The sequence below is a fragment of the Rhineura floridana genome, chromosome 13, assembly GCF_030035675.1.
Source record: "Rhineura floridana isolate rRhiFlo1 chromosome 13, rRhiFlo1.hap2, whole genome shotgun sequence".
In the NCBI taxonomy this organism is placed as follows: Eukaryota; Metazoa; Chordata; class Lepidosauria; order Squamata; family Rhineuridae; genus Rhineura; species Rhineura floridana.
Window position 1 is genome coordinate 40,935,623 of NC_084492.1, and position 26,417 is coordinate 40,962,039.

At 47.9% G+C, this 26,417-nt stretch overlaps 1 protein-coding gene across 6 annotated transcripts in view; it reads left to right on the forward strand.

The window, feature by feature from the left end:
- The window catches only part of ZFHX3 (zinc finger homeobox 3), a 178,677-nt gene that overhangs the window by 90,832 nt on the left and 61,428 nt on the right, over positions 1-26,417 (forward strand). For all 6 annotated transcript variants that reach the window (XM_061594327.1, XM_061594326.1, XM_061594332.1 and 3 more), the window contains one exon: positions 9,276-9,507. In XM_061594327.1, the coding sequence (XP_061450311.1) occupies positions 9,276-9,507 (232 nt within the window). The remainder of the gene's footprint in view (positions 1-9,275; positions 9,508-26,417) is intronic.

Sequence of the window (26,417 nt, forward strand, 5' to 3'; positions counted from 1 at the left end):
GGCCAAGTTCAGCGTTCTCGTTTTGGTATACAAAATCCTGTACAACTGGGGACCAAGATACCTGAAAGATTGTCTTACCCTTTATATACTCAGTCAATCACTGCACTCTGCAGATACCATATTATCAGAAAGTCTGTTCCGCACAACTTAAGAAGCAGACCTTTAGTGTAGTGGCACCTACCCCTTTGGTATTCCCTGCCCTTAAATATTAGACAGGCATCATCTCTCTTACCTTTTTGGTGCCTACTGAAGACCTTCCTTTTTCAACAAGCCTTTTAAGTAGAGACCTTATCCCAGTCTGTGTTGGAATTACTTTTTTAGATGTTTCTAAACCTTTTTTTAAAAGATGTTTTTAAAGATGCTTTGTTTCAATATGCCTTTTTTTAAAAGATGTTTTAGAGAGGTTTTTGTTTTATTTTTTCTTTACAGCCCTGGGCTCCTTCTGGGAGGAAGGGCGGAATATAAATTTAATAAATAAATAAATACTTTATTTTTATATTATTTGCTGTCAACAACACACTTTTAACAGTGTGAGTTCCCCTGTAGTTTTAAGTGGTGCCTTGCGCTCTAGCCTGGAAAAACCAGCCTAGTTTTTAAGCTACCTTTAATCTAACCAGAAGGCTGTAACTTGCAGGTGTGTCTTTTTTATTTTCATCTGCAGCCTAACCTTTTTTAACCTGGGAAAACAGAGTCTGTGTGTGCGTTTAAGACAAGCTAAGCCTACCCTTTTAAAAACTAGGCTGACTCTCCCTGTAGTGTTGAACTGTTGGTGGCGTTTCCTCTTTACCCCTTCTCCAAAAGTGGAGTTTAGTGTGGTTTACCGTGTCTCCTCAAGCTACTCTGCTTTGTTATGTGCCTTCAAGTCGATTACGACTTATGGCTACCGTATGACTCAGCAACCTCCAAGAGCATCTGTCATGAACCACCCTGTTCAGATCTTGTAAGTTCAGGCTTCCTTTGTGGAATCAATCCATCTCTTGTTTGTCCTTCCTCTTTTTCTACTCCCTTCTGTTTTTCCGAGCATCATTGTCTTTTCCAGTGAATCATGTCTTCTCATTATGTATCCAAAGTATGATAACCTCAGTTTCATCACTTTAGCTTCTAGTGACAGTTCTGGTGAGACCTATCTCTTTGTCTGATGTATATTTATTTTCATTTTGGGACTGTTTCCCTTGAATTCAGCATTATATGATTATATTGTTGTAACCTCCCCTTGGAACTGTATGGTGAAGGGTAGGTAAGAAAACTTATAAATAAGTAAATAAATTAGAAAGGCAGACCGATGCCTTGTTGCAATTCTCTGTAGCAAGGATGACACCATGTCCAGGTTATTACAGCCTTTAATAGTGGCGGTGAGAGCGCCGTGAGAGCCAGCTCGGAAACGACCGTGGTGGAGAGAAGGCACGGGAGAAGATTGGCTGCTTTTGCTGTTGTGTGGGTGTTTTTAATTGTTTGTTCGTTTTGTTGTTGCGTGTATGAATGAGATTGTGTGGATGTGTTTGTATGTATTTATGTGTATTTTTATTTGCCGTTGTGTGAATATATTGTTTGTGCTTAAGTGTTTTAAAAATGTGCCTGGGAGAGCATACTTTGCACTTAACGGGGGGGCTTTCGGGGGCCCCAATTAGCGTAGTGACGGGTAATGGGAGGTATGGCGTTAGGAGGAGAACGTGCCAGGTAAGGGGAACTCGCCCCAGACAAGTTGTGTCTGTGCCTTGTTCCGGTTCTCCTCATGGCCACAGAACTGCTGGTTGTTCTATCAGCCTGCCCTTAGATCTCCAGGTGCTGCTTTTGAATGCCAGGTCGGTACATAATAAAACTTCTCTTGTCCACGATTTAATTGTGGATGAGGGTGCTGACCTGGCATGTATAACCGAGACCTGGGTGGGTGAGCAGGGAGGAGTTGCCCTCTCTCAGCTTTGCCCACCTGGGTATTCGGTGCAGCACTATGGTAGATCTGAGGGCCGGGGAGGCGGGGTCGCTGTGGTCTATAGGAGTACTTTCTCGCTCACCAGGCATCCTGTCCAGACGGCAACTGGTCTAGAGTGCCTCCACCTTGTGCTGGGCCAAGGAGACAGACTGGGAATCCTGTTGGTGTACCGTCCACCTTGCTGCCCAACAGCTTCCCTAGCTGAGCTGACAGAGATGGTCTCGGGGGTGTTGTTGAGGTCCCCCAAACTTGTAGTGTTGGGGGACTTCAACGTTCATGCCGAGGCTATCTTATCTGGGGCGGCTCAGGACTTCATGGCCTCCATGACAACCATGGGGCTGTCTCAATTTGTTACTGGCCCAACGCATGTGTCGGGTCACACTCTTGATTTGATCTTCGCCACTGGTCATGGAAATGGTGATCTGGAGGTGGGGTGTTTTTCATCTACCCCATTGTCATGGACAGATCATCGCCTGTTGAGTTTTAGACTTACGACGACTCTTTCCCTCTGCAAGGGTGGGGGACCTGTTAAGTTGGTCCGCTCCCGGAGACTCACGGATCCTATTGGTTTTCAGAGGGCTCTGGGAGTTTTTCCGGCTGATAGTACTGGCGCTCCTGTCGAGGCCTTGGTCGAACTGTGGAATACGGAGATGACCCGGGCTATTGACACGATCGCTCCCGCACGCCCTCTTCGTTGCAGAGCTCATACAGCTCTGTGGTATACCCCGGAGCTGAGAGCGATGAAGCAAGAGAGAAGGAGGCTGGAGTGCAGATGGAGACGAACTCCACACGGATGCAATTATGCTTTGGTAAGTGCCTCCACTAAGTCGTATATAAAAGCGGTAAGGGCGGCGAAGAAGTCTTACTTTACTGCTTCTATTAGGACATCTCTTTGCCGCCCAGCAGAGCTTTTTAGGGTTGTAAGAGGACTTTTACATTCAGGTCCTCAAGATACCATTGAAACATCTGAAGCTCGTTGTAACGACATTGCTGGGCACTTCCAAAATAAAATCGCATGCATCCGTAGGGACCTAGACTCTGATGTTATGACAGATGAATCCACTGAAGTGTCCAGAACACGGTCTTGTCCTTCGTTATTGGATGAGTTTCAGTTGGTGCAGCTTGAGGAAGTGGACATGGTGCTTGGAGTGGTGCGGGCGACCACGTCTGTGCTAGATCCTTGTCCATCTTGGCTAGTGAAGGCTAGTAGGACTGGTACCACCGGCTGGGCTAAGGAAGTGATAAATGCCTCCTTGAGTGAGGGAGTAGTCCCTAGTAGCCTCAAGGAGGCAGTAGTAAGACCTCTTTTAAAGAAACCTTCCTTAGACCCAGATAACCTGAACAACTATAGACCGGTGGCGAATGTCGCCTTTTTGGGCAAGGTTCTGGAGCGGGTGGTTCCCGGCCAGCTCCAGGCGCTCTTGGATGAGACCGATTATCTGGATCCGTTTCAATCCGGTTTTAGGCCTGGTTTTGGCACTGAAACAGCCTTGGTCACCCTGTACGATGACCTTTGTTGGGAGAGGGACAGAGGGAGTGTGACTCTGTTGATTCTCCTTGATCTCTCAGCGGCGTTTGATACCATCGACCATGGTATCCTTCTGGGGAGACTCGCGGAGTTGGGAGTTGGAGGCACTGCTTGGCAGTGGTTCCGCTCCTACTTGGCGGATCGTCGCCAGAAGGTAGTACTTGGGGAACATTGCTCGACACCTTGGACTCTCCATTGTGGAGTCCCTCAGGGGTCGGTTTTGTCCCCCATGCTTTTTAACATCTACATGCAGCCTCTGGGTGCCGTCATCAGGAGTTTTGGAGTGCATTGCCACCAGTACGCTGATGACACGCAGCTCTATTTCTCCTTTTCATCCTCTACAGGTGAGTCTGTGGATGTGCTGAACCACTGCCTGACCGCGATAATGGACTGGATGAGAGCTAATAAACTGAGAATCCAGACAGGACTGAGACACTGTTGGTGAATGCCTTCCCTGTTCAGATGGTGGATGTTTACCCTGTTCTAGATGGGGTTACACTCCCCTTGAAGGAACAGGTTCGTAGTCTGGGGGTGCTTTTCGATCCTTCCTTGTCTCTTGAGGCGCAAGTGGCCTCGGTGGCAAGGAATGCGTTCTACCATCTTCGGTTGGTAGCCCAGCTATGCCCCTATCTTGACAGGGATGACCTCGCCTCAGTTGTTCATGCTCTGGTAACTTCTAGGCTGGATTACTGTAATGCGCTCTATGTAGGGCTGCCCTTGAAGACAGTTCGGAAACTTCAGCTAGTGCAAAACGCAGCAGCCAGACTGCTGACGAGGACCAGCCGGTCAGCACATATAACACCTGTTCTGGCCCATTTGCACTGGCTACCTATCTGTTTCCGAGCCAGATTCAAGGTGCTGGTTATGACCTATAAAGCCTTACACGGCGTGGGACCGCAATATCTTGTGGAACGCCTCTCCCACTATGAACCTACCCGGTCACTTCGCTTAGCAGCTAAGGCCCTCCTCCGGGTACCAACTCATCAGGAAGCCCGGAGGACAGTTACTCGATCTAGGGCCTTTTCTGTAGTGGCCCCCGAATTGTGGAATAGCCTCCCCGAAGAAATACGCCTGGCGCCTACGCTTCTATCTTTTCGGCGCCAGGTTAAAACCTGGCTATGCTCCCAGGCATTTTAATGTGTTTAACTTTTATATTCTGTTGTTCCTTGTCTGTGTTTACTATTGTTTGTTGATTTTATTATGATATTTTGTATTTTAATCTTTTTGTACACCGCCCAGAGAGCTGTTCGCTATGGGCGGTTTAAAAATGAAACAAAATAAATAAATAAATAAATAAATATAGATTGTCCTTGTGCTCTTCAACCTGCCCCTTCCCAGGGCTATTTTTGTAGCACAGGTGCAGTCAGTATGGTGTCCTCCAGCTGTTGTGGACTACAACTCCCATCATCCCTGACCTTTGACTATGCTGGTTGGGGCTGGTGCACGTTGTAGTTCACAACATTTGGAGGGCACAACATTGGCTGCCTCTGTTCTATCGAATGGCCCTGGCTGGGCTGAGAAATGCCCTCATTTGATAGCAAGGCCTAATCCTCTGGGAGGCTTCACTTGTAAGGGTTTTTATCAAAATGCACTTCTGTGGGTTTCTGCTTTAAAAATGAAGCATTGACTAACCATGATCAATATTTTGCATTCCATGCATGAAGTTGGTTGGCTTTTCTTAGTAACTAGTGAAAGGCACATATTTTTTAGGAGGAATTCCTTCCCAGTGAGACTTGTTGTTTAACCTTTTCCTTTTGGTATCCTGTCTGGATGAGCTTGGGGTAGAGCACATGCTTTGCACGTAGAATGCCTCAGGTTCACTCCACAGCATCTCCAGGTAGGGCTGGAATGAAAATCTGGAGAGGCACAGCCAGTGTAGATCATATTGAGCTAGACTGCCCAATCATCGCATTAGGCATAAGGCATCTTCCTGTGGTTCTCTGTGGTCCTGCCTGTCTGCCCATCACACCAGCTGAGAGTTGTAGGCTTCCCCTTTGGTCCAGCTCATCTCCATTGAGTGACAGTCTGCACGGTGTGTCTGTGAGAGAGATTCAAAACGCTAGAATTTAGTGAACACAGACCTTTTCCATACTGAATTTCTTCCAGCAGGCTTGTGAAGGGAGGTGCAAACTGTAATGACGGCCCATGGATCAGGAGGCCAAGTGGGTTGCTGAGAAACCGGCCACAAACAGCCAAGTGGGTTCTCTGCTGGGTTTGTTGCAGGATGCTTTTAGGCGGAAGGAGCAGACCAACAGCAACACCAAATTTTTCAGGGTGGTGAAAACAACAAAGGGAATGTGAGGAGCTCCTCTTCAGACTGGATTAATGGGCATTAAAATGGCAAATGTGGTTCAGTGTAGGCAGGTGTGAATCGGTGATGCACATTGGGGCACATGCACACACATACACCATTTCATAGAATCATAGAATAGTAGAGTTGGAAGGGGCCTCTAAGGCCATCCAGTCCAACCCCCTGCTCAGTGCAGGAATCCAAATCAAAGCATTCCCAACAGATGGCTGTCCAGCTGCCTCTTGAAGGCCTCCAGTGTCGGAGAGCCCACTACGTCTCTAGGTCATAGGTTCCATTGTTGTATGGCTCTTACAGGAAGTTTTCCCTGATGTCCAGTTGAAATCTGGCTTCCTGCAACTTGAGCCCATTATTCCATGTCCTGCACTCTGGGACGACTAAGAAGAGATCCCAGCCCTCCTCTATGTGACAACCTTTCATGTACTTGAAGAGTGCTATCATATCTCCCCTCAGTCTTCTCTTCTCCAGGCTAAACATGCCCAGTTCTTTCAGTCTCTCCTCATAGGGCTTTGTTTCCAGTCCCCTGATCATCCTTGTTGCCCTCCTCTGAACCCGTTCCAGTTTGCCTGCATCCTTCTTGAAGTGCGGACACCAGAACTGGACACAGTACTCAAGATGAGGCCTCGCCTTTGCTGAATAGAGCACATATACTTGTAACGAGGTCTGAATGGGCAGAACTGAGGCCATGAGGCCATAGGGACTTCTTCACTGCTTGCGGGCTTCCCCCAGGCACCTGGTTGGCCGCTGTGAGAACAGGATGCTGTCTTCACAATTGAAGATATAGGGCAGATCCCTGAACCTGAACTAACATTTGCAGGAAGGGATTCCGAGGAACTGAGACAAATAGTGGTAACGAGAGAGGAAGTTCTAGGCTTAATGGACAATATAAAAACTGACAAATCACCAGGCCCGGATGGCATCCACCCGAGAGTTCTCAAAGAACTCAAATGTGAAATTGCAGATCTGCTAACTAAAATATGTAACTTGTCCCTCGGGTCCTCCTCTGTGCCTGAGAACTGGAAAGTGGCAAATGTAACGCCAATCTTCAAAAAGGGATCCAGAGGGGATCCCGGAAATTACAGGCCAGTTAGCTTAACTTCTGTCCCTGGAAAACTGGTAGAAAGTATTATTAAAGCTAGATTAACTAAGAACATAGAAGAACAAGCCTTGCTGAAGCAGAGCCAGCATGGCTTCTGCAAGGGAAAGTCCTGTCTCAGTAACCTACTAGAATTCTTTGAGAGTGTCAACAAGCATATAGATAGAGGTGATCCAGTGGACATAGTGTGCTTAGACTTTCAAAAAGCGTTTGACAAGGTACCTCACCAAAGACTTCTGAGGAAGCTTAGCAGTCATGGAATAAGAGGAGAGGTCCTCTTGTGGATAAGGGATTGGTTAAGAAGCAGAAAGCAGAGAGTAGGAATAAATGGACAGTTCTCCCAATGGAGGGCTGTAGAAAGTGGAGTCCCTCAAGGATCGGTATTGGGACCTGTACTTTTCAACTTGTTCATTAATGACCTAGAATTAGGAGTGAGCAGTGAAGTGGCCAAGTTTGCTGATGACACTAAATTGTTCAGGGTTGTTAAAACAAAAAGGGATTGCGAAGAGCTCCAAAAAGACCTCTCCAGACTGAGTGAATGGGCGGAAAAATGGCAAATGCAATTCAATATAAACAAGTGTAAAATTATGCATATTGGAGCAAAAAATCTTCATTTCACATATACGCTCATGGGGTCTGAACTGGCGGTGACCGACCAGGAGAGAGACCTCGGGGTTGTAGTGGACAGCACGATGAAAATGTCGACCCAGTGTGCGGCAGCTGTGAAAAAGGCTATGGAACTTTAAACTATGGAATTTGCTCCCACAAGATGCAGTAATGGCCACCAGCTTGGATGGCTTTAAAAGAAGATTAGACAAATTCATGGAGGACAGGGCTATCAATGGCTACTAGCCGTGATGGCTGTGCTCTGCCACCCTAGTCAGAGGCAGCATGCTTCTGAAAACCAGTTGCCGGAAGCCTCAGGAGGGGAGAGTGTTCTTGCACTCGGGTCCTGCTTGCGGGCTTCCCCCAGGCACCTGGTTGGCCACTGTGAGAACAGGATGCTGGACTAGATGGGCCACTGGCCTGATCCAGCAGGCTCTTCTTATGTTCTTATGTTCACACAGCATGTAGGTAAGTGATGGAACTGGCTATCACAAGATGTGGCCACCATCTTGGATGGCTTTAATAAGGTTGTAGACAAGTTCATAGAGGATAAGGCAATCAGTAGCTACTAGTCATGATGGCCGTGTACTACCTTTAGTGCCAGAGGCAGAATGTCTCTGGTGCACTTGTGGGGAGAGTGCTGTTGCATTCAGGCCCTGCTCAGGTCCCAGGGGCACCTGGTTGGCCACTGTGAGAACAAGATGCTGATATGCACAGGCCTTTGAGCTGATCCAGCTACAGGGCTCTTCTGCTCTTAAAACTTCTCGCGTCATGCATCTTGAGTGTTGTTCTTGGTTGCCTGTGTGTTGGTGCTCTGGACCTTGTGCAGGCAGTGAAGGGCTGGGTAACTTCCTGTGACGAGGAAGGGCCCCTCTGGGAAGGTTTGGCCTGCATCAGTCAGAGGTGTGGGCAGCTGCCCAGGCAGACGCTCTGCTCCATTCTCTACTCTTCCCAAAGACTGTTTTGTGCATTCCTTTTGGGTGTCAGGTGGCGGGCTGGAGACTAGGAATCTAGAACCATCTCTCTGTAGTGACTCCTCTCCACCCCGTTGTGCCTCAGGGGTCTTTGTTGGGAATTTAGCGTGGGCTGCTTGCAAGGGGCACTTCTTGCTACAGGTGCATTGATTTAAAGCAAGCTTCCCACTGATGCTGCAGAGAGTTCCTAAAACCAACATGTAGTTGTACCAGTTGCTGGGAATTGAAAGTGGAGAGAGTGCTGTTTGTGGCGTTCCCACTGGGGCATCTGGCTGGCCACTGTGAGAACAGGGCGCTGGACTAGATGATCCCCCTTGGGCCTGATCCCGCACTGCAGGGCTGTTCTTATGGTCTTATATGAATTGCTCGCTTCATCAGACATGCAAAGTGAGCTCTGGTCCACAAAAACATATGCCAGAATCAATCTGTTAGTCGTGAAGGTGCCAAAAGACTCCAGTTTTTTTAGGTGCGTGTGTGTGTGCTTTGCTTCAACATGATTTTTAATTGTGTTTTTAACAAGAGAAACTCCAGAATAAAAAGTGGTCCTTTAAAGGCAAGACATTTTTAGTCTTTTACGTGACAAAGGAGTCTGTGTCTTTTGCATTCAAATTCAGGAGATATACCTCAGGTGCTTGAAATGGGGGAGAGGGCAGGAAAGTCAGCTTGGAAACAGGCCGGCCTTTCTCCTCCCCTTCTCCCTCTTCCTGCCTTTTGGGGCCAGGGGCTGTTAGAGGCCCCACGATCTTGACAGGTCCCCAGTTTTGCCCTGGAGTGAGTGTTTTGCACGAACTGGTCCCCATTTATGACCTTTTGCTCTGCTTTCCATCCTGCAGCACCTTCAGCATCACGAGAGTGGAGTTGAGGGGGAAAGCTGCTTCTACCACTGTGTCCTCTGCAACTACTCTACCAAGGCCAAACTGAATCTCATCCAGCACGTGCGCTCCATGAAGCACCAGAGGAGCGAGAGCCTGCGTAAGCTGCAACGCCTGCAGAAAGGCCTTCCCGAGGAAGAGGAGGACCTGGGTCAGATCTTCACCATCCAGAAATGTCCTGCCCCTGATGCCGGTGAGTGGTATTCCTCACACCAGAACAGTGAGATGTAGAATGATAGAATCATAGAATAGTAGAGTTGGAAGGGGCCTACAAGGCCATTGAGTCCAACCCCTCCTCAATGCAGGAATTCAAATGAAAGCATTCCCGACAGGTGGCTGTCCAGATGCCTTTGGAATGCCTCCAGTGTTGGAGAATCCTCTACCTCCTAAGGTCATTGGTTCCATTGTCGTAATGCTCTAACCGTTAGGAAGTGTTTCCTGATGTTCAGCCGAAATCTGTCTTCCTGGTAACTTGAGCCCATTATTCTGTATCCTGGGATGACTGAGAATGTGTCTGATTCAGTGACATCAGGGGGTATTGTTGCTCACGCCATTTCAGAAGTTGGCCTTCCCTCAGGGCTGCCTTGGGAAGACAGTGCTGGGATTGTGGCTGGATTTTGGCCCATCATCCAGACCCTTGAGGGCTGAAGGAGGATTTGCACTGACTTTTTACTTGCCTGTCGAGACCAGCATCAGCTCAGTTGGTTTGGAGTGGATGTGTGTGACTGGAGAGCCCAGAGGGATGCAGATCATCTGCTGCATCCGTGTCACAGGCACCCTTGCCTCTTACTCTCCTGTTGTGGGAAAGGCATCCATTTCACAAATTATCTGATGATGTATAAAGATTTCTGCCAGTTGCTGGCTCCTTTTTCTTGCGGTTGCATGGGCAGCTGCCCTCCTGTGCAGTGCCCTGGCAGGTGCCAGTAAGAGAGAGTAGGGATTCATGTGCTGGCAGTGGGGTGGGGAGGGATAGACAATGCACTGGGCCCATACTCTACCTTCTTCCCAACTTTGTAGAGAAGATCGAACTTTGTTGCCATGTGGTTTATGCTCATTCAGTCTGGCCTATCCTCCTGGAGGCTTCTTGAGGGAATGTGTGCACATCCACTTCTGAAATTAAAATCAAGTTCCCAGGTCAAAGCTACCTGTGTTCAACCAGAAAAGAAAGTGAGTAAGTGGCTCTCAGGAATGCCTTAGACATTTTTCAGGGAGACATTTTCTAGCATCTTGGCCCAAATTAAGGAGAATCGAACTTATCTTACTCTTGGTGTACTTTTGAGGGCTCCTCTATTTGTCTTTGTAGTGGTGCCTTCCTTGTCTCCCTGCCTTCCTTGGCTCAATTAAGTGATCTGGGCAGGGAATAGAAGCTTTATAAGGGATGGGAAACAGGTAACCATGAGCTGTCCAGTGGGAGTTGGAGGGCTCAGTTGGTTTCCCTGGAGGTAGCAGGTGAACTTGGGCCGGGGGAGGGTGCAAGCAGCAAGCTGAGGAAGCAAGTTTTGGAGGGTAGGGAAAGTCAGACTTTTAGCCGGGGAGGAGCACTCTTGCTTGACCGGGGTGGCCCAAGACGCACTTTGCTACCTTGTGTGGAGCCCAGATCACCTCTCTTTTCCCCACTGGATAGGGCTAATACTTGAACAAGTTCTCTTGTAGTAGTCAGACACCAAATCCTTCCATGTCTGCCCTCATGGTGGTGCCTGAAGCAGGTCAGTTCACCTTTCACGTTGCAAGATTGACCTTGAACAGCAAATTGCCGTGTGTGTGTGCGTGTGCACGCTGCTTGATGCTGAAGAGTCAACCCATCTCTCCTAGCAAGCCTGGCATAGTCTCTCTCTTTTCTTCATGGCTCAGTTTGGACAGATGGCATCAGTCCCTTCATTCCACGAGAAAGATCCATAGAATCATCATAGAACAGTAGAGTTGGAAGGGGCCTATAAGGCCATAGAGTCTTAACTCCCTGCTCATACCCGACAGGTGGCTGTCCAGCTGTCTCTTGAATGGCTCCAGTGTTGGAGAGCCCACCACCTCCCTAGGTAATTGATTCAATTGCCATACTGCTCTTAACAGTTACAAAGTTTTTCCTGATACTCAGCTGAAATCTGGCTTCCTGTTACTTGAGCCCATTATCCCATGTCCTGCACTCTGGGATGATCGAGAAGAGATCCCGGCCCTCCTCTGTGTGGCAGCCTTTCAAGTACTTGAACAGTGGTGTCATATCTCCCCTCAGTCTTCTCTTCTCCAGGCTAAACATGCTCAGTTCTTTCAGTCTCTCCTGATAGGACTTTGTTTCTAGTCCCCTGATCATCCTCTTTGCCCCCTCTGAACCTGTTCCAGTTAGTCTGCATCCTTCTTAAAGTGTGGTGTCCAGAACTGGATGCAGTACTCAAAATGAGGCCTAACCAATGTTGAATAGAAGGGAACTAGATTCTCTGCACCTCCTCATCCAAGTCGTTAATAAAAATGTTGAAGTGCACTGGCCAGCATCCGATCCCTGCGGTGCTCCGTTCGTTACCTCCTCCCAGTTTGAGCAGGAGCCATTGATAAGCACTCGGAGTACAATTCTGTAGCCAGCTGTGGATCTACCTGATAGTTGTTCCATCCAGCCCACATTTAGCTAGCTTGCTAATCAGAATACTATTTTGTCAGAATCTTTGACAATCCCATTCATTCATTCATTTCATTTCATTTCTATACTGCCCCTTATCCAAAGCTCTCTGGGCGGTTTTGGTGGACATAATTCTTCCAGCACTGTCCCTAATCACAGCCAGAGCCATATGGACATTAGAAGAGTCCGGCAGTTGGATCAGACGGAAGTCTAACAATTTAGTCTAACATTCTGTTCTCACAGCGGCCCGTCAGTAGCCTGTGGGAATCCCACCAGAGCCGATGAGCAGAGCAGCGCTCTGCCCACCTGTGAGGCCAATGCAACTGGTATTCAGAGGGATGCAGAGCCATCAACAATATTGGGCTGACATCATCAAGTCTGGTCAGTCACTGCAAATCCAGACCTAATAAGTGTACATGTGAAGTTAGCATTTTTGTCTTGTTTTTGCCCCAGTGTACATCACTTTACACTTTCTTAAATTAGATGTCTTTTTTATTTTAATGTCCATTCACTCAGGAAGGAGAGATCCTTTTGGAACCCCTTGCAATCCCCTTGTTGTTCAGGTTAGTGTCATCTCCCACCTCACTGCTTACCCCAACTCCACGCACAGTTCCCAATGCTGACCCTCAGGAGACCGCACTCCTTGCATCCCTCCGTCAGAAGGACGGTCCATTTATTCCTACTCTCTGTTTCCTGTTCTTTAACCAGTTCCTGGCCCATAAGAGAGAATCTCTCCTCTTATCCCATGGCTGCTAAGCTTACTCAGGAGTCTTTAGTGAGGTACTTTATCAAAAGCTTTTTTGAAAGTCTGGCTACACATTGTGGACTGGATCCCCTTTGTCTCTATGCTTGTTGACGCTCTGAGAATACTCTTAATAGGCGAGTGAGACAGGACTTGCCCTTGCAGACGCCATGCTGGTTCTGCTTCAGCAAGACGTGTACAGTAGGACCCCACTCATACGGCAGGTTATGTTCCAGGCTCCTGCCGAAAAGCGAAAACCGCTGGAAAGTGGGGCCCTACTGTATTCCAGCTGTTGCACTCCAGCTGACAGCGATCAGTTGTAGTGCGCAAGCTCCCCGTGCTCCAGCTGATCATCCTGCTGGTGCCGCAGTATTCGCGGAACACCAAAAAGTGGGGCCTACTGTACTTTTATATGCTTGGCAATTCTATCTTTAACAATGCGTTCCACCAGCTTTCCTGGAACAGATGTTCAGCTAACTATCCTGTAATTTCCTGGATCTCTCCTGGATCCCTTGTTCAAAATTGATGTTCTGTTGGCTACTTTCCAGTCCTCAGGTTCAGAGGCTGATGTTATGGACAGAGGAAACTGTCTTGTACTGAACCAGACCGTTCTTCCATCTGGCTCAGTGTGGTGTGTTCTGTCTGGCAGCTGCTCTCTGGGGTTTAGGGCAAGAACTTTTCCCGGCCCTGTCTGGGATGGAACCTGGGACCTTCTGCTCTGCCATTGAACTACAGTCTTTTCCCAGCAAGTGACATGTTCTTGTTGGAAAATCAGCAATTTCACATTTGAGCTTTTGAAGAACTCTCAGGTGCATACCATCCAGAATCAGTAATTTGTCAATTTTTAATTTATCAGTAAGGTGTATCGGTAGAACTTGGTATTTTGTCACCACTATCTGCCTCAGTTCCTCAGACTCCCCTCCTGCAAAAGGTAGTTCAGGCACAGGGATCTGCCCTATATCTTCCACTGGGAAGACCAATGCAAAGAATTCATCCAGCTTCTCTGCAACCTCCTTATCCTCCTTTAGCACACCTTTGACTCCCTCGTCAACCAAGGGTCCAACCACCCCTAGCCGGTCTCCTGCTCCTAAAGTATTTTTAAAGAATGTTCTTCTTCTTCTTCACGTTTTTAGCATTGTGCTGCTCAGATTCTTTTTTAGTATCCCTTATTGTCTGCTTGCATTTCTTTTCCGGTATCCTCATATAGATTGGCTACACATATGTTCCAGTGAAAACAAAGAGAAAAACTTCTAGATATCGTAAATGATTGTGTCCTAGAACATTTGGTCATGGAGCCAGCCAGAGGGGTGGTGACCTTAGACTTAAGACGGCGCCCAGGACCTGATGCGAGATGTAAGTGGTATTGAACAGACCGGGAACACTGATTATAATGCTATCAAATTCAAAATATATGCAAGTAGACAATGACTGAAAAAATCAAGCATAGTCACATTTTACTTCAGAAGAGGAAACTTCCCCCAAATGAGGGGATTGGTAAAAAGGAATTTGAAAAGGAAAGTCAGGAGAGTCAAATCATTCCAAAATGCTTGGGAGTGTGTTTAAAAACACAATTTTAGAAGCTCAGCTAGAGTGCATAGCACAGATCAGGAAAGATACCACCAGAGTTAGGAGGATGCCAGCATGGTTAAAAAGCACAGTCAAAGAAGCTATTAGAAGCAAGAAAGCTTCCTTCAAAAAATGGAAGTCTTGTCTGAATGAGGAAAACAAAAAGGAATGCAGACTTTGGCAAAAGAAATGCAAGCAGACAATAAGGGAAGTTAAAAGGGAATTTGAGGAGCATGTTGCTAAAAACCTAAAGACCACCAACAAAAAATCTTCATCAATAGCAGAAGACTGATCCTTGGATGACAAGAAAGTCAAAGGTGTGCTAAAGGAGGATAAGGAGATTGCAGAGAAGCTGAAGGCTTTATATCTGTCTTCACCGCAGTAGATACAAGGCAGATCCCTGAGTCTGAACATACGTTAAATTTAATAGCACTATGGTGTTATACCGACTGGGACGTATTGGCCACTTACATCTCGCACCAAGTCCTGGGTCCCATTTAGCAGGTCTTAGCAGTCCTTTCTCTCTCATGGAACAAGTCCTTGTTGCCAGGCCTTGTGTAGACCAATGGACCTGCTCAGAGCAGCCTTTGTCTGCCCAGCAGGGAAGTGTGCAACTAAACCTAGCTCTGCCCTCTTACAAAATGGCCTTCTGCCCTCTTCCCACTGAGGCTTCATGCATGGGTTGAGGCTGCTGTTCCCGTCAGGATGAGGTTGGGTCAGTAATACTTTATCTTTCTTGGGAGTAGCTGGCCTCTGACATCATGCATGCTTTTTAGCCTTGTGGACTGGAAGGAGTTTTCCTCCCAAGAAGCCCCCTCCAGAGAGGCCGGGAGACCTGCTTCTGATTCATTACAGTGCATTGGTGACCAGTATAGCGCCCTTGTGACCGACTCTGGGAACCCTGAATGTGGGGCTGCATACATAGAGACTTTCAAAGAGCCCTGCAGCCAGGATCGAAAGTGTCCTCCCCACGCCAAGGCTTTGGTTAGTGTGCTTTATTTTTTAATCTACCTACACTCTCTCTCCCCCCCCCAAGTTATTTCTGTTTTGTTTTTGTTAATGTTTTTCACTGTTTTGTTTAAACTGAAAATTGCTCTGATATGGCGGGAGTTGGCTTTGACTGACATAAGTGCTGGTGAATTAGCGCTGTGCAAATTTCAATTTGCTTGAAAGTGAGAAGAATGGACGTCTTCTGAGCTCAACCCTCAGAGGAAGTGGGTGCTGCCTCAGCCCATTGTGGAAGCACCCCCCCATGTGACATAGGCAGCACCCCTTTCTTCCGGGAGTGGCACACTGTGTTAGTCCTACTCAGAGTAGACCTGTTGACATTAATAGACAAGGCTGACTTAGGTTCGTTAGTTTCAGTGGGTCTACTCTGAGTTGAACGTAGGTCTTGTGACTCAGACAGTGTGGCAGTAATCTCTGGCTCTGGCTGTGGCTGCTGCTTCCCAGTGCAGAGGGATTCTGGTGCATGAACCCCCTGGGGCCAGCGCTGCTCTAAAGGGCACCTGTGCCGGATAGCCTGGGGTGAGGCATTGCCTTGGCGGGACACACAAGCCCTCCCTGCCTTTCCTTGCTTTGTGCTTTCTGAAGAGTTGCTTCAGACAAGAGTGCTGAGCCGAGGGAAAGAAGGCAGCACCATTTATTGGAAAGGAAGAAGAGGTGTGTGCAGGGAATCCTCCCCTGCGAAACACACCCTCTTTTCCCAAGCTACTTCCTTCTGTTCCAGTTGAGTGTTAGAACAAAAGCCAAAATGGTCTCTAGGATAAAGACCCTTGCTGCCCACCCCCAGGGCAAGTACATTTTGCTTGCAGAGTTTGGCTTTCCCCTCATTGCATGAGATGAACTTGGTTGAGATCAGAATTGGAACTGGCAGGTGCGTCTCCCTGGGACAGTCCAGTTACGTTTGGTTTCCTTTAGTTTGTCCACACAGCCCATACTATGGAACTATGGAGTTCGGTCCCCCAAGAGACCGCAATGGCTGCCAGTTTAGGTGGCTTTAAAAGGAATTTAGACAAATTCATGGAGTATAAGGCTATCACTGGCCACTAGCCACAGTGGCTCTGCTCTGCCTCTACCCTTGGAGGCAGTCTGCTTCTGAATACCGCTGCTGGAAACCACAGGAGGGGAGAGTGCTCTTGCGCTCCGGTCCTGCTGCTTGTGGGCTTCCCATACTGGTCATCTGGTTGGCCACTGTGAGAACAGGATCTGCTGGACTAGAGCGGCCTCATTTGACCTGATCCAGCGGGCTCTTCTTCCGTTCTTATGCTGGCTTCCAGTTTGTGGTTGCAAGAATATCCCCAGGAAAAGACAACTGTTTTTGCTTTTGGGCAACAGGCCAAGGATGAGCCATTGCTGGATAAGATCATCTGTCCCCTCAGGTTTTGGCAGGAGAAGCGTTTTGTTTGTCCTCATGTGTTTGTGTTGTGAGGCAAGAGGGGCAGCTGTGCCCCATGGCTGGAGATGATGATGGTGCTCTCGAGAGGATATGGAGGGCTTCACGGTTTCATTTTCTGTTTAGTTCAATGCAATCCTTTCTCGTGCCCCTCTGGGTGGAGGAGGTTGTGTGTGTGTATATAAGCACGCACACACACACACACACACACACAGAGTGCACTGGTTTAGTGAAAGTCTCTAGAAGGAGCGCCTGGCAGGAAGGAAGCGGTTAGTAGGATTGTGGCAGACAGAGTGAAGTCAGGCTGCAGTCACTCTGAAACGTGGCAGGAATCTCATAAAGCCCCAGCTTGCTTCTCCAGACACTTGTCATCAGCCGCTCATGGCTTTCATTAAGCAGCAAGAGAGGAAGCTCCAGCTGCTGACTTGTTCCAGAATGTTTTCCTTGTTCAGCTGTATCCTAAACCCACAAGGAGCAACCAGCTGCCAGATTGCTGAGCTGGGAAGGTTGGCAGTGATTTGGGGTCCCTCTGCCGGCTGCTTCTCAGCACGAAATGCATCCCTGCTGCTGCTGCCGCCGTGGAACTGCTCTGCAAGTAGTTCTTGGCAGTCCGCCCCAGCACAGATCTGGCCTGGCCGAGTCTCTGGCGCCATCTTGCCCTGTGTTCTACACTAGCTCTCTCCCCGGCGGAGAGGCAAAGCTTCCCCTTCCCTTTGAAAGCTCTTCTCTCCCCTTTGGCTTTGGGCTAGAGGGAGGGCACTAAGGACAGCCCCCCCCGCATGGTGGGCACAGTGTTTGACAGCCTTGCATCAGCCCCTTGGTGGTTAGAGACCATGCTGAGGCGCAGAACCAGTTCCCCTTGCCACCTTGCGCTGACTGTGTCCTTTGGGGGATTGGAGTCACAATGGGGAGGGTCTGGTAGCTTGGTGGTAGAGCCTCTCCTGGGCCTATAGAAAGGTCCAGGTTTAGTCCCTGATGTCTCCAATTGATACAAGGGTCAAGCAGCTGGTGACTGAAAAGACCGTCTGTGTGTTGGACTAAGGAGAGCCACTGCGTTAGAGGCTTGTTCTGGGCTCTGCTACCAGATAGAGAGTGATCCGTGCATTGCCTCTCTGGGTGGGTGGGTGGGTGGGTGGGGGAGTTACACTTTGATCTTGCCTTTCTGACTCCTGCCTTTGAGGTTTCTTTTTCAGCAAATGTTCCTGGCATGTGGCAAGGCTGGGGCTGCAGCTTGAAAATCCTGTTGAGGTGGGCTGCTTTGGGGTACAGGGATACCTCTAGGCCCAGGCTGTTGCTGCACCGTTCTGAAACCTCTGAGCTTTGCAGGTGAGGGCCAGTCTCTTTTCTGTGCCCTCCTCTCCGCTCCCCAGCCCAGCAGAAGGAGGTTCTCCCTGATTTCTTGGCTGCCGCCTCCTTCATCCTTTGGCTTGTTGCTGGCTGGGCTTGTTCTCTGCCCTCCAGTGCTGGCTGGGCTGCTCCCTTTGTGGCAAGACAATAGCATTCATTCCAGCCTTGGCTGCCAGGCAGCGCCTGTCTGTTCCACTTGACTGGTGCATCTGCCGTGCTTTCCAGGCCACCACCTCCCAGGGGCCCTTCCTTCCTTCCTTCCTTCCTTCCTTCCTTCCTTCCGTCAGGATGTTGTGGAAGGGGAAAGATCACTCTTCAGATTTAAGGGCAGGGAGGAGTTGAGGAGAAGGTGACGACGTATTAGTACATTAAAAACCACCCTTGCTACTTTGGCCACTCTGATGCTCCTCTGAAGCCTAAAGGCAAGGGGCGGGAAAGGGTTTCTTGGAAGCAGTGGTAAAGTTAACGTCGTTTGAGACCCTGCACTTCTCATGGCCCTAAAGCCGGGGGGGGCTGTTCCTTTAAGTCGTGAAGCCCACAGTTAGTGTTTCTCTTCTACCTGCCACTGTCAGTCCTTGCCTTACAGCTGCGTCTACATTCCTCATACATGAGAGCAAAAAACAGTTTGCTAATCCTGATTTTCAAAAAAACAAAAACAAAAAACCTCTGTCCATGTTAAGTTTTTTGTATGTTAAGCTCATTGAAATCACAGCACCTTCACGATTACAGGGTTACATTGGAATTTCCATCTGCTGCCCTGATGCTAAGCACATTTCCTTGGGAATATGCACCACTTTGTTGTAGAAAAGGATCGTATATTTTTAATGTAAAAATAATAAAATGAGCCCCTGCAACTGTGTACATGCCTGGTTGGCCACCTGCTGGCTATAAAACCTATTAAAAAGTCAACTGGAGCTCTGTCAGGGGAATAGGAGTCTCCTCTCAGCACCCTTCACAAACGACACTTCCCAGGATTCTTTGGGGGGAACCATGACTGTCTCCAGTGAAATAAAGGTCTGGTGTGGGTGTGGCCCCCTGATTAGCAGCTGTGAGTCTGGCTTTTAGAACACTGACAGTTGGTTCTTACTGAGCATGCCCAGGCTTATCATTGAATCCAATGCTAAATTTCTTAAATTAATTGAAAATCGGCCAGGCATTTTTTAAGCTGCAGAAGATGGTCAGAGTATGGGGCCAGGTCAGTAATAGGATTACAGGTACTCTGTGAATATGGCTGATTTTTAATTAATTTCAACAAATTAAGAGAACATACGCAGAACATATTATATGGAAAGCAGGATTGGACCAAGATGAAGGAGGTGTCAAAATTGGAGGGTGAAATATCAATAATTTAAGATATGCAGATGATACCATACTACTAGCAGAAACCAGTAACGATTTGAAACGAATGCTGATGAAAGTTAAAGAGGAAAGCACAAAAGCAGGACTACAGCTGAACGTCAAAAAGACTAAAGTAATGACAACAGAAGATTTATGTAACTTTAAAGTTGACAATGGGGACATTGAACTTGTCAAGGATTATCAATACCTCGGTACAGTCATTAACCAAAAGGGAGACAATAGTCAAGAAATCAGAAGAAGGCTAGGACTGGGGAGGGCAGCTGTGAGAGAACTAGAAAAGGTCCTCAAATGCAGACATGTATCACTGAACACTAAAGTCAGGATCATTCAGACAATGGTATTTTTGATCTCTATGTATGGATGTGAAAGTCAGGCTTAAATTAACTCATCTGAAATGTGGTGTTGGAGGAGAGCTTTGCGCATACCGTGGACTGTGAAAAAGACAAATAATTGGGTGTTAGAACAAATTAAACCAGAACTGTCACTAGAAGCTAAAATGATGAAACTGGGGTTATCATACTTTGGACACATCATGAGAAGACACGGTTCACTAGAAAAGACAATAATGCTGGGAAAAACAGAAGGGAGTAGAAAAAGAGGAAGATCAAACAAGAGATGGATTAATTCCATTAAGGAAGCCACAGACCTGAACTTACAAGATCTGACCAGGGTGGTTCATGACAGATGCTCTTGGAGGTCACCAATTCATAGGGTCGCCATAAGTCGTAATCGACTTGAAGGCACATAACAAACAAAGGGAACACTGACAGAAAAAAGTCCAACAGGTCTGTTTTTCCCCTCTTTTACATTTTGAACTCTCAATTCTCTCTGACTGTTTTGTGTATTGCCATGAAATTTTAGAAGGCTGTTAAGCAAGCATTTCTGAGTTCAGGACTATAAGTTTTGTAAGGTTTTGTTTTGAAATGAGCTTATGGGAAGCAGCAGAATTGCATGGGGGGTATTTTCAATTTAACATTGCGGAATGTGAAAAATCCACTCTGTCTCTCTCATGGCTGTATAATATGAACCCTAAATGGAACCTTGGCTAGTGAGCTGCCTGCTGCGTTTTGGATCAGATGATGCTTCCCGAGTCATCTCCAAGGTCAGCCCCACGTAGAGCATGTTGCAGTAATCCAAACTGGATGTTACTGGAACATGTGATGCTGTTGTCTCCTATAAAATATAACCATCTCACTTTTATCTTTGCACATGAAGTAAAACTGCCCCAATTTGGGGCTTCATCATTAGGAAAGCCTGGCTGTGAGCTTCTTGGACTGTGCAAATGCCATTTCTGCATTCTGATTGAAGAGTAGGTTTAAGTGTCAGTTGTCCAGTATGTTCGTGGCAATGCTCCTCAAGCTTGCGTTGGGGTGGACTGCTGAGTGGAAAAGTCCAAAGTGGTTTTAGAGACTGGCCAAAGATTGACTGATCCTTCTGTTTGTGCTTAAAGGCTGCCTCAGACTACGTGCCAAGAGATTTTTTTAAAAAACTTGACTTTGATTGGGTGGAGGAGACAGCTGGACTGCCAGATCTGTGGCTCTAGCTAGCTGCAGAAGTGGAGTTTTCGTCCTTCACCAGCAGTGGCTTGTTGGCCAGCCTGAACATTGTTGCTTCTCCCAGAACGACTGCTCTGGTCCATGGGAAGGAGCTTCTTGGCATCTGACAGGGCCTTCACAAACCAGGTGATGGCTGCCCATGGACACAGCAGCTCCCTCCACCCAGCCTGTGCAAAGTGGCAAGTTCTAATCTGGTCATCCTCGGTGTGCTGCTAACAGGTTCCTGCCTCCGAGGGGTAATCATGCAAGCATAAATTCGGAAAGTTGCAAAGCTCTGAGCAGTCTTGTGAGCATTAAAAGTGTCCTCTTTGCCAGAAAGGTCGTTCATAACTTGGCTGCACTGCTGATGTACAGTCAGTGATATTGATTGATTAATGTATAAAAAGCACCAAATGCATTTGCCTCTATGAAAGAGAATAAAGTGCAGGCGAGTCTCTCTTTATTTTCACCTCATCCTTTTGTTTGAAGGACGTTCCTCTCCCTCCCCTTTTTTTGTTTTGCTGGCTTCATTTAAGGGGGATACAAAAAGCCAGTTTCTGCCAAGTAATGTGTTCACAAAAGGAACATTGATTCATATCAGTGTCGCTTGAGTTATTCTAGCGAAGAAATTGTTCTTCCATTAACCCTTCTGTTCATGAAAGATGAACTAAGACACAAAATTAGCTCTGCCTCTCTCATCATAGAATTGGTTGCAAAAGCAGTATTGCCTCTGCTACTACATGCTGCAAATGGTGTCCGCACCCCCACACATGACTGTAAGATGGTGCTTTTGCCCAGCTGGGGCAAATTCTTGCTTTCTGCTTCTATGGAGGGCCGGGGGGCTGTGTGTGCTCCCAGTCTGGTTTGCCAGGAGATAGTGGCTTTGCTTCCCCGGACACAGATCAGTCCTGATTGGCTGCTTTCCTTTCACAACGTAGAGTTGTTTCCCAACTCTGTGATGTGGGAGGTGATTAGAGGCAGAGAAAAGGGCAAGGAGAGCCCAGGCCAAGGCCGCCAGCCCCCACGTCTGCCGAGGGAGCTAATGGTCTAGTGGGAGGAGCTCTGACCACAAGATGGGGAGGTTCTTGGCTTTCCTGTCCAGAGCTGCAGAGCAGGCTTGCACATATTTTACATTTTCGTGGTTTGCTTGACCCTGAAGCACATTTGGCCATGTGGAATGTGTGTGTGTGTCTCTTGCAGTGCCCAGTCTGGCTCCAGTACAGCCACCCTTGCTGTACATCTCTTTCCTTGGACACTTTCTGCAGAGGAGAGCAGAGCAGATGTTCCCCCTTAGCATGGCTCTTAGTGCAGCACCCCTTGGCAGGAGCAGCTGGGCACCTTTCCAGGTGATCCTTTGGGATGGGGTCTGGCGTTGCATTAACCGGAAGATGCGTGTCTTATTGGGGAGGGGCTGTGACTGATTGTGTACTCAGCACAGCAAAGCCCTGCGAGCAATTTCTGTTGTCTTGAGGGCTAAAAGGCCAGACCCACTCCCCCTCCCTGAGCTTGATTTTTCCACAGCTGCCAGAAATGGCCAGAAGAGGTGAACAATGACTTTGAAAATCTGAGGCTGACGGGGGCTGGATGTTTTGCAGTTAGCCTGCTGAGTGTGAATCCATTTTCTCGCCTCCCTCACTACAGACTAAATTAGACTTTGTCTAATGTAATAAAATGGCTTCCTGTCTCTGCCATCTTTCCCTCCCGGCTCCACTGCTTTCTCATTGCACAGGGAGGGAGGCCCTCTTGGCAAGGAGCTCTTGAGCAGGCAGCACAACGTGGGGACTGGGCGGGACATTGTCACCGCAGCTTCTCCCTTCCTTGTCAGGCCTGGTAGTCTTAATGGGTGTGTCCACCAGAAACCCATTTTCCATGGGGTGGGGGTGATGACAGCCAACAGAGGAAAGGGTGGTGGGTTAACAGCTGAGGATGGGGAGGAGCGTCAAATCAGACTGACCCAACAGCTCTCCCCCCCCCCCCGCATGCACCCATGTACACACTCTCACTTTGTATTGGCCCATCTCCCACGTTGTGACTCTGCTACAGGCTGGGGAGGGGGCTCTTCCCACATGGACCCCCTTTCTCTTTGGAGCTTGATGTACTGCAATGATTTGTTTCCCATGGATTATGCCAGCGTGTTAGGATTGCTAGTTGCTGAGGGGGATAGTGCAGAGAACCCTGTGTAAGGGTTACAGAGAGGCTTTAAAAATGGACAGAACTCTCTTCTTGAGACTTCAGCAGGCTGTCATCCAGGCATATTTTCAGAAAATGACAACTTTTTGTATTTGTCTTTAAATTGGGGTTGGGGCGAAGCAGCTCCTCTTTGTTCCACTCTGGCTAGTGGTGCACATAGCCTAGCCTGAGGGCAAACCTCCCCAACCACCAGCAACCAGCTAGACAGCTAGAGCGGTTGTTGATCGTGTTCTGTGCCAAAAGCATGCTAAGTGGATGCATTAATCAAATTAATAGAAAATGCTTCAGATTTTATGCAGTATCTGTGATAGTGAATATTTTGAACATTGTAGAGAATATATAATTCATGGGTTCATTGTTCTGGGCTGTCCATGTAATCATCTTACAGATGCCTGGCTTGCACTTGCGTTAAGGCAAACAGCATCTTAAGCCTGAACAAGCAAGCTTGTGGGTATCTGAAGGGGAAATTGCCGCTGCTTTGCTCCTGCTGTAGTCTTGCTGCTGCCATGGTTTGGCTTAGCACGACATCCAGATCTGGGCTCCAGACAAGCCACGAGGTGCAGCCAAGGTTTGTTCTTGGCGTGTGGCTGTGGGAGACAACCCATGACCCTTCCTCCCAGCAGGAGCCCAGGGCGGCAAACAAAAGCACTAAAAACACTTTAAAAATGTAAATGTACTGCCTTCTTCGATCCCGACTTATGGCGACCCTATGAATAGGATTTTCATGAGGCTGAGAGGCAGTGACTGGCCCAAGGTCACCCAGTGCGCTTCATGGCTGTGTGGGGGTTTGAACCGTGGTCTCCCGGGTTGCAGCCCAACACCTTAACCACTACGCCACACTGTCTCTCAAAACATCATAAAAACAGACTTTAAAATACATTGAAACAAAATGTCTTTAAAAACATTTTTTTTAAAAGCTTTCAGGACATCTTTTTTTAAAAAAGGTTAAAAACATATTGTTTTTTTTAAAAAAGGTTAAAAACATATTGTTTTTTTTAAAAAAGGTTTAAAAACATATTAAACAGCAGTTCCATCACAGATGCAGACTGGGATAAGGTCTCTACATAAAGACTTGTTGAAAGAGGAAGGTCTTCAGTAGGAGCCGAAAAGATAACAGAGATGGCGCCTGCCTAGTATTTAAGGGGAGGGAATTCCAAAGGGCAGGTGCCACTACAGTAAAGGTCCGTTTCCTATGTTGTGCGGAATGGACCTCCTGATAACTTGGTATCTGCAGGAGGCCCTCACCTGCAGAGCGCAGTGATTGGCTGGGTATATAAGGGATAAGACGGTCTTTCAGGTATCCTGGTCCCGAGCTGTATAGGGCTTTGTACACCAAAACTAGAACCTTGAACTTAGCCTGGTAGCTAATAGGTAGCCAGTGCAGTGAGCAGTCTCAACGCCGCATTTTGTACCAGCTGTAGCTTCCGTACCAACCTCAAGGGCAGCCCCACATAGAGCGCGTCACAGTAATCCAGCCTGGAGATTACTGGTGCATGGACAAAATTGATCAGGCTATCTGGGTCCAGAAATGGCCACAGCTGGCTTACCAGCCAAAGCTGGCAAAAGGCACTCCTAGCCACTGAGGTCACCTGGGCCTCTAGCAACAGAGATGGATCCAGGAGCACCCCCAGGCTATGGACCTGCTCTTTCAGACGGAGTACAACCCCATCCAAAGCAGGCAACTGACCAATTATCTGAACTTGGGGACCACCAACCCACAGCATCTCCGTCTTGCTAGGATTCAGACTCAGTTTATTGGCCCTCATCTGGCCCACCACCGAGTCAGTGGTCCAGGGCTTGCGTGGCCTCTCCCGATTCAGATGTCACAGAGGAATAGTTCAAATTGTAACTCCATCTGTGGTGCAGACTTTGTATTTGTATGTTCTCTGTGAGGATTTTTTATTCCAAACTTGCTATTTTAATTTTTAAAAATAGAATTCAGGGAATGTTTCCATGTTTTTTTACAGAGCGATAAGGTAGGAAGGGGAATTAGGGTAAGCGATGGGAAGTAGGCCATATACAATTGGTGGGAAATAAAGGTGGGAAGCCATGAGTTGTGCAGGACACAACAGGAGCTTCTGTCCCTGCACACTGAGATGTTTTGCTGACAGCTGCTTCCCTGCTGTTCAGAGATATCTCCCCAAACAAAAGTCCAACCATGCTTGTGTAATTGCCTGAGTGTAGGCGTCTGGCACGCCTGCCTTGGCGCAGCTCAGGGTCCTCAGAGTTGTGGACCTCTGCCGCGTCATGCTGCTTCTTTGTAGGGAACTGCAGACCACAGGCAAATGCCATGGGAGGTGGGCAAGCCCAGGGGTCAGCGTGTCTCCGCTTCCTCCCCCCAATGGAGAGCAGGGCTCCAGAGGGCGGGCGGAGGAGAGGTCTCTTCTTTACGCTGTTACCTTTATGGCAGAGAAGAAAATGCTTGAAGCAGTCAGCATGAAATTCTTAATTGCTTTGCTTACTTCCATTCCTCTTCTGGGATAGATGGTGCAAATGCAGGAGCTGCTGGCCCCACATGGCCCTGCCTTCCGCACTATTTCTAACTGGTGCTTTGTTTTGCAAAGGTGCGCAAAGCATCCCTGTCCCGCATGCCACGAAAGAACAGGAGGGAAGAGCTTGCTGAGAGTGCCTTGAGTTGATAGGCTATTGCTACTGCCACTGCCAGGTAGTTGTGGCTGGTCTGTCTGGCCTGACTGCCTCCACTTATTCCTCCCCTGGCTTTGTTCAGGGATGCAGCCGCGTCACTCTTCTCCCGTCAGCCTCAGCCTGGCTCACATCCCTTCTTCCTCCCTCCCTCCCTCCGATGTGTTTCTTCCTTTTTGCGTTTCCAGCACGTGTCTCAGGAGGATGTGAAATGCAAGAACCAGATCTCTGAGATTTCAGAATAAAATAAAAGTAAACTCTGCTTGAAAACACTTTAGCAGGAAAGCCAGGCTAATTGTAAATCAATGAGTCTTAAAATGCAGCATTGATCTCCAGTTAGAAGTTTGAAAGGGAAAGCAGTAATTACTGTGCTCCAAAGGTAGCTTTTTCTCTCGTAAGTTCTGGGCAGAAAGAAGGCTCATTAAGAGCAGCAATTTGGAATCTGGGTAATTAGTTTAAAAAGTACTTTTGTGATGTGATTTCCTGAGTTGGAAATGGCTGGAGTCTTCCCACCTTTAGAGTTTAGTCCTGATAAGATTTGATTTCTCAGTGGGTTGTTGATCCCTGGAGGGTCCAGTCCACTTGCAGAGCTGAGGATAGCAGAAGTGCCAGCACCTTCTCCCTGCTATAATTGTGTAGGGTCCATGGTTCACAGGCTGCCAAAGAACTTGTAAGCACCATTTCTGCATTTACAGAAAAGTGGGAGAACTCCCTGCCTTGG